We start from the raw sequence: 21,388 nt of genomic DNA, 5'->3' as shown, positions 1-21,388 counted from the left end.
TTATTAGAGACACTTCTGTTGAGAGTTGCAGACTGCACCGCTTCCCCTCACAGAGTGGCTGGTAAAGGTAAATAACTGAGGCAGAGCAGCTCCGTAGTTGATCTTGTTTCTCAAAGGAAGTTTATATTGGAAAAAAACTCCAAAGCAATCAGTAATTGACATCAGCTGATTGTTTATTTAAGTGTCCTATACCAGAGTAGGTTCCATTTGTTTTTGTACATCTTTAATGCAATGGACATACTTACAAGGTTCATTATGTTCTTAAAAAAAAAATGAGCCAACCAAAGGCAACACTTCTTGACATAGGGGTACCAATGACTTCCCTGGTACAGTGGAGAATAAAATCTGCTTGAAACTCTTCATTACAGCAGTGCCTTACTGGAAATCTAAGTCTGATTGTAACAACACTCCTCTACTAGTGTGCAAAATGAGCCCTGATTGATGGGCTTATTCTGCAGTAGAAAAGAAAACTGCACTATCATGGCATTTATCCTTGAAGTGCAGATCTTCATTTACCATCCCTGTCACCTCTGAATGGGTACAGCAGGATAGTAACGTTGTTGGTAGCCACTGAGGTCTTAGTGTTCACATCACTTACAAAGTAGTTTAAATTTATGAGAAGATGCCAAAATGCCCTGGTAGGAGCTTCTTGGATGGCTTTGTTAATGAAGCCAGCATTTCTGTTAGATTTTGGTAAACACGCAGGCCCCAGACTCTTAAAACATAAACACAACCAGTCTTAGGCAGAAAAGCTTTCTGAGCTGTTGAGTAGTTTACCTGTCTCAGATAATTAGGTTGCTTTATATAAAAACGTTCATCTATCTAATCCTCTAGCACTGGAAAACTAAGGATGAAAGCATGGCCTCAAGAGTTAATACTTAATTATTTAATTTTTTTAATTATTATTCAGAAATTCAGAATTTTTTTAAATTTATTATTCAGACGTTGGCAGCTTCTTTAATAACCCAAATGTGAAGAGTTTGCCTTTCTGCATTTGAAAACCACTGGTTTGGTTCAATTCCTGCCCACAGATCTGCATCCCTACAACACAAGGACAAACAGCTTGACCTCAACTCCCCACTCCATCACAGTTCCTGCAACTTAACCTAGCTTCCATTCCTCACCTTAGAAAAGCAGGAGCAGTGCATCCCTCTTCCCAGAGCTGCTCCGTCCTTCCATTACAAACCAGGAGGTGACTGAGGACACAGTAATGGCATTACAGTAAGCACCGTGGATGGCTGTGGCAGCCCGTTTCAGCAGAGTGCACAAGCTCCCCCCCAGTGGATTTCCAACCCCTTGTAACAGCTGATGGCATGGGGCATAAAACGTGCTTCAGTGACGGGCAAGCTTTATCCTAACTCGTAGTTCAACTGAGCCAAGTTAAAAAATTTGACAAGTATTTATATAGTTATCATGAGGTACAATCTTTACCTTTTGACATTACCTATTATGTCCTGTTAATGTCATTAAATGCAGTGCTGGATCATGAAGGAAGTATAAGCTGTTTTGCTGGAAGAGCACATGACTACCTTGCATTTTTGGTCAACATTTGCTAAAGCTGATTTGTCCTTAAACCTGATATTTAATCTGCCACGTATATTACAGAACAGCAGGTTCAGTTTCATCCCGTGTCTGACCTGAGCCCCACCTTACATCAGAGCTCATGCTGAATACAACTTACAGAAGTGCTTACAGATACAAACTCACTTCCACATTAGTGAACGTTCACCAAATACCATAATGCTGAAACACCCCCGCGTTGTACACAGCACTTCAGTTCTCATGCCAACAGAAGGAAGGAGTCACTAGCACAAACCAAAGCATCACCAACTTAATCCACATCTGAACATTACAGTAAGACTTTTTACCTGGAAAAAAAAATGCTCTTCTCGTCACAAAACTGGATGACCAAACATCACCATTGTAACAGTCGGGAAACCAACTCCTTCCACTGACTTGCAGTCCAGTTCTTTTCTTCCACAACAACAAAAAAAATAAACAGAGAATGCTGTGTGGTTGCACTTTGTGTCAAAGAATAATACAGCATCTGCAGAGGCGCTGTCCGCTCCCCCCGACCGAAGGAGGGGGAGTTACTGGAGCAAAGTAAGCATGCACTTTCACGTGAGGTCGATGAGCCTGTGGATGAGAAGTTTGCATTTTAATGGGAAAGAAGTGAGCATAACACAGCCAAAAATGAGCTCTCGTTGGGGTTGGCTAGCTAAAAAGCATCAAGCTCCCCAACCTCTTCTCCCAGCACGTAATTCCTGCATTCCAGCTGCCTAAATGTATTATATATGTGCACTGTACGGATATAAACACAGTTCCAACAGCAAAAGGATCTAGAATTGTAAGCAGGCAAGTACTGCAGCTCATGTAGAAAAGCTATGTTCTGTGGGAACACAGATGGGAGCCTAACAGAACGAGCTCAGGTGCTGTTTCCCTGCCCTCCCTTGCCCGGGACACCTACAGGACTACTCCCACAGTCACAAGAAGAATCAGTGAGGTGGGTGCTCCCTCCAGAACAGGCCCACACAGCACCTACTCGGATTCTTTTGATTCCAGCCCGTGTGACTTGCTGGCAGTCATACAGCTCAATTCTCTCCAGGTTGTGGCAGTTCTCCAGGTGTTCCAGGGTCACGTCAGTGATGAGCAGGCAGTTATCAAGCTCCAGTACTTGCAGCCGCTCGTGACCACACGTGCTGTTGCTCAGATGAAGAATCCCATCATCAGTGATCAATTCACAGTGAGATAAGCTCTGAAACAGAGAGGTAAACAATATCAATGCAATTCTAAACGAGTCAATCTTCCAGCCACCAGCAGTTGTCTTCAGTGTCTCTCACTCCAGTGGTTAAAGTTGCAAAGAATATGAAGTTTAAACCCAGAACCGTAACAAAAGAAGCAGTTCAGTTAACAGAAGAAGGGCTGTACTTAATTTTTAACTTGGCTTCCAAGTAAGTAGTAGAGCTTAAGAGCCCTATTAGGTGCGTCACTGGCCAACTCCCCAACACCCTCAGCTCCTATGAGTGGCAATCCATTGCTGCATACCTCGGTCACCAAAAGGTCCCAACAGCGCATCCAGGGTGCTGGAAGCAGGAGACTTTAAAGGATGATCAAGAACACATGAGGAGTGACTTTCACAGCTACTGTAATAGAGTCAGTTTCCATATATGCCACTAGGACCGAGTTTATATAGATCTGCAAAGGGGAAGGGTGAGCCAGTAGCCAGAAAGGAGGATGAGAGATGGCTCTCTGCAGCTGTCCTCTTTCCCTCACCTCTGGCTGATTCCATTTTACTCACTCACCAAGTTGAGCTGCCAGCAGTGACTGAGCAACGCCACAACTGCTGCATGCTGTCTCCAAAAAGTGAGAGAGCTAGTAAGTTTGTCCCTATCAAAAAGCATTTTATCTCATGCTTACATTCTGTGAGTCTATTAACTCTTTAAGTAATTAAGTTCTCTCCTATATTCACTTCCATGTAGGAAACCCTGAGCATTTGATCTGGCTCACAGTCTGGAAACAGTCAGCATCTGCAGGGTTAAAGAACATTTCTAACAGTCCCGCTGTTTCGAGGAAGGACAGGAGCTGTTGGCACAGCAGCAGCCTGATGGCTAATTAAGAGTTTTCCATCCCAGTAAGTAAGCAGCTTATAAAATTCAGCTTTCCTGAGACACCATATTTGGTGCTGAAAGAGCAATACAAGATGTACAGCTGAGTTCAGAGGACTCTGTAAAACAAATATGCAAAACTGACTTCATGTACCTGTTAAAAAGTGTTAGGAACATGGAATTTCCAAATGTTTTTGCTTGAAATCTTTAGAATAAGGAGATACAGCCATTAAAAAAATAAATAAATCAACACATTCTAAAGATTGTGTATAAATCAAATATGGCATGAATATACTGTGCCAGTAAGAAACATTATGATAAACAGAGCTAAAGAATTCAACTGTCTTTTCCTCTCTGAGTCTACCCATGAGTGCTTCAGTCAGTGTCTACTAATCTGAGTGCACTAACTTCAAGCAGATCCACTGGAAATTACTTTTCAAGTCCAGTAACTAAAAAAACATTAGTGAAGATGTAACAGTTGGTTGTAATGTAACAGTGCTTTCCCTTATTTCCATGGTCTAAGCCTCTGAACACCAAGAAACAAATTCAAAGTTGTCTTCTTCAACTTCAAAATACCTGTTTAAACTGCGAGTACACCAGGATGTATGCTAAACCACAGCCAGACAACAGTTTACTTGATAATACATGATTTCAAATCTAAAGTATCAGGATTACTTCATGTAGGTTATCTGCCATCTGCTTGCTTTCCCTGTGATCACCACCGTGTTCATTCACAGCTTTGAGTACGCATCCTTGCTACACACAGGATACACACATCAGCAAAAAAGCAAGCTCTTCTGACTCCCCTATAAAGCTGCACCACTGCCACACGTCCCATCTGTGGGCTAACAAACAGAGGAAGGTGCTCAGTTGGTGTTAGCAAACAGCAGCAGGTTAAGAAAAATACTTGAATGTTATTCATTTCTATGATCTCTCTGGTAAAGCACTGGCAGAACTGGTGCAAAAGATCTCCTGCCAGTGCTGCTGATAGCTGGGATTACAACACAAGAACATATCCATCACAGAAGCACAGATCATGTAAGTGACCCCACATCTCCTGATAACCTTGGTTTGGCTTAATGTTAAGAACAGTGAAACAGAAATGAAGTGGGACAGTGAGCAAGGAAAAATAAAACCCATCAGCAACAAATACTGAATAAGGCTCTCCTTTAAAAGCCATCTCTCCCCACGCTGCTGCCTTAGTAACACTGAGCTGGAAAAACCAATTCACTTAATGAAGCAGCAAGCCCTCCTTTAATCCCATCTAAGAGCAGATTATAAAGATACATGTTCTCACAGGTACATTCCAAGTAACACATAAAAGATCTACACTTAACGGACAACCGGCCCTGAACAGAGAAGCCCTGCTCTAAGGGCATTCTAGGAATTAATTATTATGGGGTACTTTGAGCAGAGGACAGCCAAACTCCCATCACCTGAAACTGTTCTGATGTTCAGGAAGATGTAACCAACCACTCCCTACAAACAGTGCTGTGCAATGCTGTGAGCAGTGCCCTGCTGACGGCACCTCAGTCCTCCCCAGTCTCTTTGCAAACCTTCTGCAATTTAAGTCCTTGGGAAAAGCTGCATGCATGCAAAACTGATTACAGAAGAGGATTTGGATTTATCTTCACATGGTGATTTTTTTGCTGTTGTTTATTCAGTATTTTACTTGCTTCAGTCTACAACTTCAAGTGTCTGCACCCCAAGGAAACCATTACTGAACACACAAGGGTAACTATAAAGCATCTAGGTACTGCAAATTTCCCATAAGAAGTTTTATTTCAATTGAGGAATCACATATGAAGGACATTAACCATAAAATGTAAACTTTCTGGTTATTACTAACTTGGTAATCTCTTTTATCAAACAGTGAATTTAAATACTTGGTAGTAACTCATTTCCTATAAAATACTTAAGGAATTTTCTTTTTTTTTTTTTTGACAGTATTGCCAAAATACTCTTCTACTCCAGGAAATTTTTGTAGCTGAAGAGTGGACAATTGTATTTTATGTCACAGAGATGTTGCAAGTGTTATGTATCAGGTGTTGAAGCTCACAAACAAAAGCTACACTTACCAATGCTTGTAGTTTAGGACAGTGTATAGAAAGTTGTATCAAGGTGCTGTCAGTTATCTAGAAGTAAAAAAAAGCAACAAACAACAGTAAGCTGCCAACAGCGGTGACGTGTGTGCATGTGGGGGCACCAATCAAGGAAGATATCCCTTCCTTAAACAGATTAATGCTGTTTTTTTCCTCCACCATACACTTCTCTGGCAAACACCCAATCAGCTGGTACTCATAACGTATTTCCTTGTACAGAATTTCCACATAATGACTTTTATTTACTCTCAATAACACAGCACTTACCCTCCCACTTCTCTTCCCAGTCAAAACAAACCCAAAACACTGCAGCAACTTTAATTCAAAGTGCTGATGGTTCTGGAATGGGCTGACCACAGAGGTTGTGGAGTCTCCTTCTCCACGCAGGAGACATGCAGAACCCACCTGGATGCCTCCCTCTGTAACCTCCTGTAGGGAACCTGCTTCAGCAGGGGGGGACCCAATGATCCCAGAGGTCCCTTTCCAACCCCTACGATTCTGTGATTCTATGCTGTTACTGGCACTGCATTCCCACACTGCATGCTCTGTACTTTTTAACATGAAATCTCACCAAAACACATTCTTCCAAGTCCATCTTCTCCAGCTCGTGGCAGTTCTAAAATATACAAAAACAGCTAAGATGAAATAAAACAACATACAGATGTAAGGTAATGCACGAGGCCAGTGATGTGGGAAAGCACAACCTTCAAGAAGAAACTGAGCTAAATCCCTTCAATTATTTGACCACCACCAAAGAACAAAAGTTAAAAAATGTAAAAAACCAAAAGCAATACATCTCCCTCTCAAAACCTTCACATTTTCAGCCTTTTCTCTTAATCAATGATGTTCACCCTCTTTGCCCTGCAAGATTTGTTTGCCATCAGCACTCGGCCCCCCCTGCTTTCAGCATTCCCCTCTTGGCAGGATTCGTACCAATGGCATTTACAGCCTTTGTATTCAAGATACCCCCTCAGCACACAGATAAATTCAACTTCTGCATTCATCAACCTCCCTCAAAGTAATCCAAAAGACACCACTGCCTCTGAAACATCTCTCTTTACCACTGAAATTTTAGCATGAAGCCTTAAAAACAATTTGTTTTGCTATCCAAAAAAACTAAAACAGAGTCTACTTTAAGGCTGGGAGAAAGCTGCACTTCATATTGATTAGTTCTTTTTTTCTTAGGTGATAATTGAAGCAATTTTCCCAATATTCTTAGTGACCCTGCTCTCTTCTCACTGGTGACAGGACAAGGGGAAATGTGCCAGAGGAGGTTTAGGTTGGATATCAGGAAAAACTTCTTTACAGAAAGGGTTGCTAAGCACTGGAATGGGCTCCCCAGGGAGGTGGTTGAGTCACCATCCCTGAATACATTGAAGATCTGTCTGGATGTGGTGCTCAGGGACGTGATTCAGTGCAGGGTTGTTAGAGTGTGGGTAGTATGGTTAGGTTGTGGTTGGACTTGATGATCTTTAAGGTCTTTTCCAACCTGAGCAATTCTGTGATTCTAAGTGCTTTTGTTACCTGATCATGACTAATTTCAAGAAAATGATGTCACCTTGTGACCTCACAGCAGAACACGCAGTGCCACGCTGCTCACACCAAGCCCCAGCCCTTGTTAGCAGCAGGCACAGGAGGGTACCATTTAATTGCAGCTCTCAGAGGCAGGCCTGAAGAGACTACTGAAAGCTCCAGGCTGCAGTGGTGAATGATTAGAAAATCACTCCGTTTAACCACTGTGGCTGGAAAGACTTTCATTCACGCTAAATACCAGTAGTGTAAATTAATCCTGCTTACACAGTCTACGTTTGCGTTCAGGTTTCCTAAACCAGCAAGCATACAAGTGTAACTTCAGGCACTTGGTACAGTCAATATGCTTACCTTTCCACAGCACGAATCATGGCATGAGTGCTCATAGTTTGTAGCACATGGCTGAAAGCATTCTGAAGCTTCCAGGGGTGCTCAGAATAACCTACTATATGATGGTATTTTTGGATGCAAATATGACAAGGGTATTTGGCATCTTTATAGGGTAAAGTTGGCTGGAATGTGTAACAATGTTAGACTTCTGCTAAGCAGAATAAATTCAATTTAAACATACCAAAAATACAGGAAAAAAAAAAAAAAAACAACCAAAAACAAGAAGGAATCTATTAGCAAAATAGATTTAAGCTCTAAGTGGAGTCCAGCAACAAAATAAATCTTAATCCTGTCCCCGCCCTCCAATGGACTCTTTAATTGATTTTTCTTTCTCATATTCCTTCCCAGCAGGACAACATCAACTCACAGCTGCTCAGCAGCAATGAAAACAAGGTGAGCTCTAACTTTCTGAAATGACCCTTACCCGTGCTAAAAGGGTAAAACCAGCATCTGTGAGCTGTGAACATCTTGCAGCTTCCAAAATCCTGAAAAAGTTGGAAATAGTAAAGCAAAACATTAATTCAGAGGAAAGCAAATGTATTTGAGATAGAGGTCTGTTGTGTGCAACTCAAAAGCTCTTAATAGCAAAGGCACATGCCTATTTTTCACACTGATTGGCAATTAAAAAGCACTGGGCAGATTCTGGATCCAGCTCATCAGAAGATTCTAATAGACAGAGAACAGGATCAAGTGCAATCCTCAAACCTTCTCAACGTTTAGTGAAAAACAGTGTACATAATTACAGGCAATATTAACCTCTTCAGTGAGTTTTCTCAAGAGTTATCAGAAGAACCACGTGGGAGAATATATCCTGAGTTAAGAAAATACAGGTAAAGATCCTATCTAAAATTCCTGTCATTTAAATGCACAAAGCTGGGAAGCCACTGAACTGAGACACCACTTAGTATCAGAGCCTGTGTGCAAAGCACTGTGCAGCAACCTACTAGAGGACGAAGAGCTTAACCCCTCAAAGCCCAGAACAAAAACCAAGAAACTACACCACCACCACTTTAGAGAAAATAACACTGTCAGCTAATCTGAGAATCACCTGGGATGCCACTTAGGACAAAGGAAAACAAAAGGAAAAAGCAAACAAAGAAAACCAACAGACCCACAAAATCACAAAACAGACAAAGATTCACGCCGTGTTTGTTACCCTGCTTCCTCCTTTCCACATTTAGTTGAGACCTCAACCACATTACACTTCCAACATTAAAGGGTGAGAATAATGACATCTTCACACAGCAGTGAAGACTCTACTTGGAGCACATCTGGTTGAAAAGTTCTGAAGATTACAGAAACAGGGGATAAGAAACCAGAAGACTGTCAGGCTCTTCCTGAAAGAGGGTGTGCACTCAGCCCAAGAACTCTGCAATTACATTTCCTCTTCTCTTTCAACCCAGTTTGTAAAACCATCTGTACCACCTGTCCTTCCATCACACACTCCTCTGCAGTATCACTGCAAAGGCTGAAATGTTCTTTCTGCTGTTCTGCTTCACAGTGGCTGCCTTCCCCCTCGTGGCACAGCCGAGGACCAGCAGCTTTCATAATGAAGGCAGGCTTCCCAACAGGAGTGACTATTTCCAGTCAAGAAGATATTATTTTCTAGAGGAAAACAATTCTTGCTGCGTTTGTGCTTCCCCTGGGAAGATCTGTGCAATTAATAGTGCTTCAGACTTTTATTTCCCATAAATAAATGAGCTAGGAATTGAGCTGGGAATTTGAGAGAACTGGAGAAATGAAAAGTCTTTCAATAACAGCACGGCTTTCTTAAGGAACACAGCTGAGTGTGTCAAAAGATAACTTGGCCCCAAGGAGAAGCTCTTGTAATTATGAACGGTAACGTCAGGGAGATCATCACAGCTCAGCTGTCTCAAGGAAAGGTTTTCTGAAGTAACAAAAGCTCTTTTGTCACTCAACAAGCGACAGGAACACTGCACACCAGCACACCAGCACACCAGCACACTGCACACTGGCTTCTGCCATCCCACTGGAAGATCCAAGAACATGCAAAGATGGAGATAAAACCAATACCCATGTTGTAACTCGCAGCTCTCAGAGTATGTTAGATTCTTACACTTGCTATAAAAAGCACTAAGAAAGTTGGAGAAGAACCAGCTCCAGAAAAGAGAAACTCCAACCAGCTCCTGCTCCTTTATTACCCAAAATGCATCCCTCAGTGCTCGCACACACTAATGTACTCCACATCAGAGATCAAGACTGCCACAAGGCACTACAAAGCATGGTAAGAATGCATATATAACAAAATCTGTACTGTATGGGAATTGCTGAAGCATGGCCTGAGCCTCTGATTGACCACCTGAGGCGAGCACTGAGTCAGCCATAGGAGCACAAGTGAAGGCAATTCAGCTGTGTGATGGAAGGGCTGGAGCCAGGCTGCACCTCTCCTAGACCCATTTAAGGGCTGACTGCCAGTGGGGAAGGATCTTCTTTGGTGATCCCTCCTTTGGAGTTTCATAGCAAGTCCAGGATACAGGTAAGCATTCTGTCTGTTCTGTTTTGGTATAATAACTGCATAGCCAAATTCTTTGGTATATTTTGTAACTATAACATCTATACATTTATTGATTGTACACCGTACATATAATATTCAGGTATAACTTACCTATCTTCTGCAATATGAATGATTGCATAAAACCATAAATACCACAAGATATACCACAACTACAGGCACTTTCACCTTACAAAAAAAGTAGTAGGCCTTATCTTTTTCTCACCTGGTTTATAATGTTCAGCTGAAGAACTGAAACTTACAGAATCTACATGTTTATTTGTCATATGTTTATTCTCTTTTTCCCTGCATATGATAGACTGTATTTCTTCTATAGCTGCACTGAGGACCAGCCTTTTAGTTTAGATTCAGCTGATACCTCTAACTAATTTCTCTGTAAAGGTAATGCAGAGCTAAACCAAACTCATGCATATCAGCTGGTATCTGAAGAAGTGAAGCTCATAGACCAGGTCAGTAACAACAGGACATACACACAACATGCTCATGAGATACTCACTTCAGCCTTGGGCAGTTTAGACCAAGTGCTGTGAGAGAAGCATCTGTAAGGTTGCAACAGCCCGAAACACACAGTGACTGAAGTCTATGGCATCCTCTACAGATTTTTACAATACCTTCATCTGAAATTTGCTGCAACACAGAAGAAGTTGAAATTGCTCTGTTATTCAGTTGTCTGACAGGAATGAAAATCTAGTCATATTTCTGGACTTTTTGTCACCCTGTATATAACCATGGACAGCCTGTAAATTTTCAATCAAAAATGCCATTAGGGTAACTTACTGGCAATGTTGAGAATAAAATCAACATAGATGATTCTTCCTTCTCTCTGCATTTTTCCAAACACAGAATACTGTTCAAATGGCATCTCAAGAACAGAAGCAGACTTCTTTCTTCTTGTTTCTCTTTTAATTTGCATTTGCTTTACAGTTTTCATATAACACTTTCTTTTTTTTTAAATGTAGTTGCTATTATGTGAAATATCTCACTCCTGTTCAACAGCAGGAGAACCACAACTACAAAGCCTATTTTACACTCAACAGTAGAAATCATTCATCTACACTTAAGACTCAAAGAATGGAGTTTTTCCATTTCTCAAAACTCTTCCATAGTTGGCAGACTGAAAAAAAAGCCTTTCTCAATCTGGAAGATGAAGACAACAAACTCTGAAAAAGGCAGCAATCCCAGGTAGTCTCAACACAGCTGTGCATAAAACAGCAACAGGAACTACATTCTTGGATGCATGTGCAAATATTTGTTTATTTACAGGTAATCTGTTTTGGAAAAAGTGTTCCTTCCTCCACTCGTTCCTATTCCAAGAACTTAATTTTTCTGCTGAACAGCTAATCCTTCATGCTGAGGCAAGGCTTATTTCCTGGACTAAGATTATTCTTGCAATGGTAACAAGGTCCTCTACCGTATTTCAAATTGAAAGTACACACTTCTTTTATAGGCCTCCCACCTAGGTATGCTAACACTACTATAGCATATTTGCTCTAATCACTACCACAAACATCACCTTTCAAGGTGATGTAAACAGGATGGGAAGCTGCAGTTGAGCACAAAAGGTTATCATCTTATGTTCCTCCCCCCAAACATTTCAGTATCAGCAGTTTAAATTTGCAAACTTTTCTCTCAAAGACAGAAAATTAGATTTCTTCTCATTGTGGGTCCAGAAAAACTTGCATCGGCTACAAAGATAAGTTTTGATTAATACTACTCATTATTAATAGTCCAATATAAACCAACTATTTTTTGGCTTCAACTCTCCCAGAATATGGTATTTTTTTGTTTCCTTTGAGATACATTCATGACGTAATTATTAAGTAAACAATCTACTTCACAGGTAGGGACCATGCAGAACCTTATGCTGCTGCTGGAGATGGAGCAAAAACTTCAAGTTGCATACAGAAATATTCTGAGACTGTTATTTCAATCCCTCTTAAGAAAGAAAAGTGGCCAGAAATGCCTGCAAGTCCCCAGCTTCTACATTCCAGAAATGGCACCTTACAGATGCAGTTTCCAGAGGTAGTGTCAGTTCACTTTGCAGCTACTGGACTCTGCCTGTCATTGTAAGAGGTCCATGAAACAAAGCTGCTAGAATTGAAGTATGGATCATATGAAGTACAGGGAGACCTACTATGTAAAATTAGTGTGAGCCCTTTAATCACAAAGAGCTTGGCTGCTTCTGGAAGCACACTTCTAAGCCCAGCAAGCAGGACGTACTTGCTGAAATCAGCTTCAAAGCACACCCAAATAAGTAGGACATACATGCTAGCAACTCAAAAATTCAAAGGGAAAAATATTTTCACTTGTGATTTTTGAGGCTTGTCTATTTATACATATTTTTAATATGTAGGATCCTCACCTGGGGAGGAACAACCAGACACATGAGTACAGGCTAGGGGCTGAGCTGCTGAAAAGAAGCTGTGTAGAGAAGGATCTGGGTGACCTGGTGTACAGCAGTTTGGCCATGAGCCAGCAGTGAGCCTGTGCCAAGGAGGCCAATGGTGCATTAAGAACAGTGTGTCAAGGGAGGTCATTCTCAACTCTGCCCTGGTGGGGCCACATCTGGAGTACTGTGTCCAGGTCTGAGCTCCTCTGTTCCAAAAAGATGGGGAATTTGTAGTGAGAGTCCAGTAGAGGGTCACAAAGATGACAAAGAGCATGGAGCAACTTACTTTAGAGGAAAGGCTGGGAGACCTGGGGCTGCTCAGCCTGGAGAAGAGAAGGCTGAGGGGTCATCTTATTAATGATTATAAATATCTGCAGGGTAGGTGTCAAGACAGGCCAGGCTCCTTTTGTTGGTGCCCAGCAACAGGATAAGGGATAACGAACACAAACTGGGACACAGGAACTCCCATATGAACACAAAGAAAAACTTCTTACTGGGAGGGTTACAGAGCACTGAACAGGCTGCTCAGAGAGGCTGTGAAATCTCCTTCTCTGGAGACATTCAAAACCCAACTGGACACTGTTCTGTGTTACCTCCTATGGGGAATCTGCTTTAGCATGATTGGACTGGATGACATCCTGAGGTCCTTCCAAATCCCCATGATTGTCATTTATGTGACAACAAATACGGCGAACAAAAAATAGTCCTATGAAGCATAAACTGAGGAAATGTTTCAGTGCTTGAACTCATGCAGATTTTATGGCATGTTCCAGCAACAAAAACTGTAAGCAACTTTCCAAAAGGAAAAAATCTAACATTTTAATTATTTGAAGGTGCTTGAAAAAGACCCCAATACTCAATTTATTTCAAACTTTTCTAAAGATTATTTATAGCTGAGCAGTGATTTAATTATGTTTCAAGCCCACAAGATCTATCTCACTCCTAAAAAGTTAAATCAGAAATAAAAAAAGCAGATGTAATACAGCAAACCTAAATTGTATGTATTCTAAGTACAATTTAATAAACATGAATGATTCCCCGTTATTTCATCAGAAATGAAGGTCATCTTCCATTGCTGTTGAAAAAAGCATGTCCTTCTGCTATTTAGATGGTTCTGAATCATTTCCCAGTATGGTGCCAATAGATTTTTACTCTCCATTATGTAGCCCACAATAAGGCTTCTGCTCAATTAGAAATCTTAACATTATGAGTGGATCAAAACGTTTGACCTTAACAGATGGGAGAACAAGAATTACATCGGTGACACTGCATGTTTTAGTACACACAATTCATGAGAGTTGAATGAATGCAGTTAATTCTTACTCTGGAGCTTGCTACAGTCGAAAGACAGAATGATGAGAAAACCCACTGTAAATCCACACTTAGCTGTGGAACTGCCAGCATGTTCCACAAGATATCTATTATACACAAAATTATCTAAACTGCAGACATATACTATTTGAATTATTTGTGTCATTCATTAGCATTTGGAAATGGTCTAAGATTCCTAGAGAATGTATCTTTTGAAGTACCAAATACTTACTGTGCAGGACTGCAAGTTCAGGATTGCAAGCTCATGACAGTGATTTTGAATGTGTTTCAATGCTTCATCTTCTAACTGTATCAGCAATTAAATTGGACAAAGGAAAAGAAACAAGAAATTATAAGCAAACTGAAGCAACGTATATATCTTGTAATACTGAACAAAAGACTACAACAAAAACAATATACTTTTTAAATTCATGGATTTCAAAAAGCCAAAAGAAAAATTTTATTCCTAAAGGATCACCCAAGCAGTTATGTACCTGTGTGCAACCTCTAAGAAATAGAGCTTTTAGTCCACTACACCCTTTCACCAGTGCTTCAATACCATCCTTCGTAATCTGATCACACCAGGAAAGATTCAAATGTTCCAGATTTCTGCAACCCTCACTGGGAGAATTAGAAAAATACATAAAGTTAAATCCAGCCTTCAAATAGTCATAACAGTGGGAAACCCAAATTAAACACACTGTTAGAAATTAATGATAGCCAGTGGACCGTGCCAGGCCTCCACAGAAAAGTCAAGAGAAAAGACCACACACAAACATCATTGTCTACACCCAAGAAGTGCTAGATATAAGATACAGCCAGTGCTGATGCACAGTATTAAGGTTCAGCACTGTGGTTTTGTCTTAAAACTTTATTATACACAGTTCTTTAAATTCTTTTCTTTAACACAAAACACTACATCTTCTTACCTTAAACCTTTCAAAGAGCTGTTTGTGATGGCTACACAAGATGTCAGATCCAGATGTTTCAGCTTGGAACAGAATCTGCTAAGACTGTAACACGTGCTGCAAAACAGCAGACACACTAAAAATACCTTCAGCTACTTCTTTTCCCAAATTTCACCATCAAACAGAAAAAACCTTCGACTTACCTGTCAGTGATTTTTGTGCACCCGTTCAAATTTAAGTGTTCGATGTTTCTACAGTTCTGTGCAAAGGTCCTAAAACAGCAACAAAAAGCTGGAGAATTACTATAATGCCAGAAGTTATGATTCAGTCACTAGAGTGCGCTCTGTCCCGTAACTCCTCATCTCAGCCAAAAAACTCCAAGCCATACAGTAGAACATCTGTTCCAGTGATTGCCTTTTTATTTTGCTACTCAAGGCTCTGTCTTGGGTAACTCCAGAAACTAAGTGTTGTTCCTCCCTCAAATACCACTTGAGAAAGGTGTTTATTTCTGCCATTAAACAGAACTGATTTGCTTCAAATGCCTTAACTGAAATCATTAAAGGAATGAATACAAAGGTTGAAATGGCACATCAGATACCTACTAAGCACAGTTAAGGTGCTGGGAAGAGTTGTTACACATTTCATTACTGAAGCTTTTGTAGGTACCATTAAGGAACTCACTCCCACATCAAACAGAAAGAACATGCCTTGCACAACACAGAAGTGGGATCTAATCTACTTGGACTACTAAGGGAAAGCCCTGTGGGCTCTAAATTAGTTATTTATTATTTTAAAAATTAAAATGCATCTGTGTGCACCACTGGGTATGCACGCTAAAGATGATTACACTATTACACCACTAAAAGCCTGTATATATCATTAAACTAATTAGCCAGAAAGAAAAAAAAAGCATCAACTTTCTTTTCATCTTTTCAGAGTAATGTTTACAGCTGCACTGCATTTCAGAACACTGTTTTTATGCCCGCGTTTCCTCCAACTGCATGGATTTTATTGGCAGGGGTGGAGGAAACACACAAAAACATTTTTGTCTGGAGGCCTGCCGTGGTTAACAGATCCGACTACACACTCAGCTGGTAACAGCTTCCTGGCTCTCCTGTGTGGACTGAAAACAATGGAAAAAAAAACAACAGAATCAGCAGCAGTTAGACTGGTGATAGTTTCCACTTGAATACTTAAAACAGCTATTCCAACATTCACATACTGGAGTGAAATTTGCAATCGAGACACTCTTCAAATCACTTGAAAAGACACTACGCTCTGTAATAACTTGCATGAACAGCCTGTGAGATTCAAGCAGGGATGTGTCTGTACAGAAGCCACAAACACTCAGCACCTGCACAGCCAAAGCCTACTTTGATTTCTGCCTGTTTTTAAATGAAATATGGATGCAGAAGAAGGAAAAAATGGATAATTCATATCACTCCCAGAAATACTGAAAGGGTCCTGATAAGACTCATCTTAATGTTTTGAAACTTTTAAAGCTCATACGTTTATCATTCAGTGGTTAATTGCAATACCACCTGCTTGTAAATGCCTCAGACACAGCCACATGCACCAGTTATTACAGATGCACTTGTGTATAGTGCCAACAGCCCAGCAGCTGTCTCTGCTAACCCTGCCCTATTTCCTGTTGGCACAACTAGCCCCACCAACTCATCGATGCACACAGGCTGCACGCTCAACAGCTAAATTACTCTAAATACATCTTTACTAAATATACTGCCATTCAAAAACATCACAACCCCAGTCCTCTTCTCAGACACCATTAGTACCTGAATCAACATGTATGTACTGGTTCTACTCACTGCAGTCCCCTAGCCTTAGAGTTCTGATTAGTACTCATGAGCCTAAACTGAATATTAAAGTTAAGGGGGAAGGTGGGTGAAGAGCAAAATTTTCTGCTTACTGTCATCTTTCCCCCTTATACCTTTCTTATTTCTTTCCTATCTATCCCCTCAGTTTGAGCCCCTCTCCAAACATGCCTTCCCCTTCTCCTCTATTTCCAGACTTTCCCTACTGAGGACACAGGGGTCATCTACATGTATGCTCTGGAATCTTGCAGGGATGTTGCAGAAAGTTAACTATGGTTGAGGCTATTTCTTTTTTTATAAGAGCAGTTGCCAGTCATCTGGAAAGGAAATGGTAACACAAGCTTTCCTCTGAGGAGACAACACTGTTTGAAGGTGGCAAAACCCCATGGAGCAGTTAGGGAGATGGCCTGCAAGGATTCCTGGGCCTGGCCTACAAGGAAACCTCTGGGTCTGAAGTCAGGATGCCTGGCTGGGTTACTAAAGCAATTGATTATTTAACTAGCAGCTGGATTCAGAGGACCACAACTCTGTCAGGAGTATCCTTTTCTTGTATTAGCAAAATGGATGTGAAGAATTAATTCCACAGATACAATAACACACCTATAATTTTAATACTGGATTAGATTCTAGATTTTTAGTAATGTGTAAGACAAATCTAGGAAGACTGAGAAAACAGAAAAAAGATTGTTTAGAACGGGTCAACATAACATTTCTAGTTGTTTTGTTTTGTTTTTTAAACCAAATTTATGGCCCAAAGCTAATCAGGGTCCCATTCTAAATCTCAGTATTTCCTATCTCAGTTACGTCACCAATACTTTACATGGTTTTGTCATTGGCTGGTTTTCTTTCTGTTTTTTTTGTTTTGTTTTTTTGTTTTGTTTTTAAGAAAAAAAAAAGGCCTTAAACCTCTACAGGGAGAAACACTCACACTATGCACCAGAAATGCTCCTGAATTTGCTCTGAAGCAAATTCAATGAATTAGACTTGCTCATGAATTTTACAAAGAGATCACGAGGCACTAAAAAAATGCCACTGTTTAACCCAAATCTTTATGCTTTTATCTTCCACAAAAAAGCAGCCACACTAAGTCAGACTGAACATCACCTAACCCAGTCTGCTGCGACAGCGAGGAAAGAGCAATAGCTGCCAAAAAGTTGTATCCTGAGCTTGGCTCCCAGTATTCTGAGTCCTCAAGGACTTGTCAAACAGGGGCCCTTCAGCTGGAGGTAAGATCTGTGGGTTAAATCAACAAAGAAACACCCACAGAGGAATCTGGATAATCAGTCTGCATATAGAAAAAGCTTACAGGGATTCAAAGTTTCTTGTGAGAACAAGCTGCACCGTTCAATTTATATACTGCCTAAAGAAGGGCCAGCTTCCCTAAGATGCTTCTGTTGCCTGTTTGTTCTTTATTTTACATCACAGAAAGAAGAGAATCCTATTCCCTTCCCAATTTGGCAGGCACCAGTCTTTAGTTTTTCTCCCATTGCTGGGGCCACTCTCATGTCTAAAAAAGATGAATTATAATCTGGCTACTGATCCTGATGAAATTATATCGGCAGCTTGCCAAAGTATAAACCTGAAAACATTTAAAATGCTTGAAAATTGAGAGAAAAGAAAAATTTTAATTCATTTCTAAGGGAAAAAAAAAAAAATTAGCTATATTTTATTCTCAAACTGATGGCTCATTTAGTCACTGCTAAGGTACTTAGTACTTACTTAAGTGTCCCATTTTGACCATCAGAAGGTACATAAAATCCAAACAGATCTACCAATAATTACTTATTTCCTAATATTTGGAACAAAAGCAATGTCTTAGCCTAAGACTTTACTTACTTTAAGGAGGAGTCTCCAACAACGTGACATCCTCTCAGACTAAGTTGTCTCAGGAACCCACCGCACCTTTTCGATATATTTTCCACAACACGACCCTTAAACCAAATAAAAGGAAGATTTTGTTGAGTTTCATTCTGACATAACATTCTTAGCAACTTAAAAATCCCAACAGAAACGTATCTCTTTGAAATTACTTTTCTACTTTAAGAAAAAGAGTTACCTCATGAGAGTGTTCACTCCAATCTTTAGTTCTGAGTCTACCATACGTAGCACAATTTTTTGCCTCAGCAATACCTTACCCATTTAGATTGCTGTCAAATTTGCAAGATATCTGAAGAACTGCCCAGAAGCAGAACAGGAGGCATCCTGTTCCTCAAGGACTGGTTGTTACTCCAGCACACAAGGTTACATTATCCACAGATACATGTTTAAGATAGCGTGACACTACACTGAGCTACAGCCTCTCGTAAGTCTTGTTTTACAGAATGGCTTGGGTTGGATGGGACCTCAAGGATCATGAAGTTTCAATCCTCCTGCCACAGGCAAGGCCATCAACCTCCAGTTTAGGTACTAGACCACGTTGCCCAGGGTCCCATCCAACCTGGCCTTGAACACCCCCTGGGACAGGGCATCCACAGCCTCTCTGGGCAGCTGTTCCAGCACCTCACCAGTTTCACATTAAAGAACTTCCCTCTGACATCTTCTCTCCTTGAGCTTAAAACAATTCCCCCTTGTCCCATCACTGTCTACCCTCATAAGAAGTTGATTCCTCTCCTGTTTATAAACCCCTTTACAAACAGGAAGGCCACAATGAGATCTCCCCACAGCCTTCTCTTCTCCAGGCTGAACAAGCCCAGTTCCCTACGTCTGTCCCCGAAAGGAAAGTGCTCCAGCCCTCTGCTCATGTTCATGGCCCTGCTCTGGACCCTCTCCAACAGCTCCACATGTGGAGGCCCCAGACCTGGACACAGTACTCGAGTACTTCAACCGCATCCAGAAGATTTGCCAGAGACTACCTGCTAGCTTTCAAAGTTGTATTTATTTGCATGTCTGTTCCTACCATTTAGAAATGATACTTTTCACATTGTGTAGCACAGTTTACAAACAAAACTTCCTAATTGACCCCACTTGCTATAAAATTCTATTTATTTACATCTTGAAAGCATTTTGCTATGTAATAGGAGCAAGCAGGATGGTACAGTACTTCTAGTATTCTAAGCTCAAAGTGTAGCACTATTGAAAATATGTTATTTAAGTTGTGGTACATAATATGCACCCTTCTTTTAATTTTTTTGACAGTCAGAATAAGATGACAGACCAAAAAGCACTGCAACAACTGACCAGACATCATACGGTGTCTACTTTTAGAAAGATAAAAGTAAAAATAAATCAACACTGATCATCTAACAAACAGGACCACTACATACCCAACAGAACCTTCTATCTTCTTCTCTTTTATTTTACATATAGAAAACTTACAAAATTATAGAGCAGTGGATTTTTATTTTTATTTCCTCTCTATATGCAGTGGTGGCATTTGCACAGCATCAGTAAAGACATTTCTTGTATTTTGTTATTCTCCTGCAATACTGAACTCTTGATGAAAACATTTTTATCAGCACTTGTTTGTTAAGTCAGTAGGTAACTGGTCACCTCCTCTCTCAAACACATTTACATCAAAACAAACCAAAGATCATTACACACTTCATGAAATCACATGGTTTTTTAGAGTTCTCCAATCACTCAGAACTATTTCTCACAAGAGGCCAAGTACCTTTACTTTAAGGATAAAGTTTTCTCAACGAGTTACATATAATGGAGGCTCAATAATGGAGGGGGGGGATCCAAAATCTAATTATTCAAAGCAAATTGAAATAAATAATGACCGTATGGTTTCTCATATCCATTTATTAATTGAAGCATGTTAAAAACCCACCAAAACAGTGTATTAAAAAGGACAAGTACATTAAAATGTGTTCAGGTACTTGAATAATATAGCGTCACTCAAAAACTAGTTCTTCAAACTACTTCAGCTTGTATTTGGTACCACAGACCCACAAATCCTAAGGTTCATTTAACTTTAGGAAGATTTTCACACAACTTTGCAGAAGGAAAAAAAATTCCTTTATGGTACAAAAATTCATTTTTCTTGGCTTGTTCTACATCATCCAAGACTTCAAAAAGGGAAAAATATACCACAAAACATGACTTCCCATTATCCGACAGTTTCAGATCAAGTACTGCTTGACATTACGTGAAACATCATCAAACAGTACAACAACTAATGGAGCAAAAAGCTGCCATACACACCTGTCCTGAAGTCTGACAAAAAAACCCACATTACTAAAACAGCTTAAAGCAAAACAAGACACACTATAAGATATGGTTTAGTAGTCTGTGGTAGTAATGGTGACAGGAGGACAGCTCTAGATTGGACTAGATGATCTTGAAGGTCCTTTCTAACCTTGTGATTCTATGATTCTAAAACAGGTCTTTAATATTGAAAGTGAATGCATAACTCATTCAAAACTAATTTGTGCAGTAATCATTGGTTTAAGTTATGAATAAATGTTAAGAATTTGTATTACAAATGTACTTAAATACAATATACTGAGGTAATCAAATTTCTCAAAACCTTACAGAAAAATAGGATCATAACTTAATTTCATTCACTCTCCTTTATACCAGGCCAGAAATACATCTGAAAGGACAATGCCATTAGGTACAATAAAGACAAATTCAGCATAAACATAGCAAAAAGACTTCAGAAAAAAGCTGGCCAAGAGAAGAGCCACCAGTCTGGTGGGCTTCACTTTTTATTTCTTAGCAAATGAGAAACACAAGTCTGTATTTTTTTTAAAGGCAAGTGAAAAAGATGACATTAGAGCCCCAAAACATCTTAAAACACAGATTCCAAAAATCTTTCTCCTACCTCTGCCAGATACTCATATT

The 21,388-nt window shown here is 40.2% G+C and overlaps 1 protein-coding gene across 4 annotated transcripts in view; it reads right to left on the bottom strand.

Moving 5' to 3' along the window:
* Positions 1-155: 155 nt before the first annotated feature.
* The window catches only part of FBXL2 (F-box and leucine rich repeat protein 2), a 51,329-nt gene continuing 30,096 nt past the window's right edge, over positions 156-21,388 (bottom strand). For 3 of the 4 annotated variants that reach the window (XM_048952118.1, XM_048952117.1, XM_048952116.1), the window contains 11 exons: positions 18,437-18,531; positions 14,972-15,040; positions 14,790-14,885; positions 14,355-14,481; positions 14,093-14,167; positions 10,657-10,787; positions 8,052-8,112; positions 6,279-6,323; positions 5,684-5,740; positions 2,539-2,755; positions 156-2,136 (listed from right to left, as the gene is read on the bottom strand). In XM_048952118.1, coding sequence (XP_048808075.1) covers positions 1,916-2,136; positions 2,539-2,755; positions 5,684-5,740; positions 6,279-6,323; positions 8,052-8,112; positions 10,657-10,787; positions 14,093-14,167; positions 14,355-14,481; positions 14,790-14,885; positions 14,972-15,040; positions 18,437-18,531 — 1,194 coding nt within the window. In that variant the 3' untranslated portion in view covers positions 156-1,915. The remainder of the gene's footprint in view (positions 2,137-2,538; positions 2,756-5,683; positions 5,741-6,278; positions 6,324-8,051; positions 8,113-10,656; positions 10,788-14,092; positions 14,168-14,354; positions 14,482-14,789; positions 14,886-14,971; positions 15,041-18,436; positions 18,532-21,388) is intronic. The other variant, XM_048952119.1, reaches the window with a different exon arrangement.

This window comes from Lagopus muta, chromosome 7 (assembly GCF_023343835.1).
Source record: "Lagopus muta isolate bLagMut1 chromosome 7, bLagMut1 primary, whole genome shotgun sequence".
Classification (NCBI taxonomy): domain Eukaryota; kingdom Metazoa; phylum Chordata; class Aves; order Galliformes; family Phasianidae; genus Lagopus; species Lagopus muta.
This window is presented reverse-complemented; position numbering and strand designations above follow the sequence as displayed.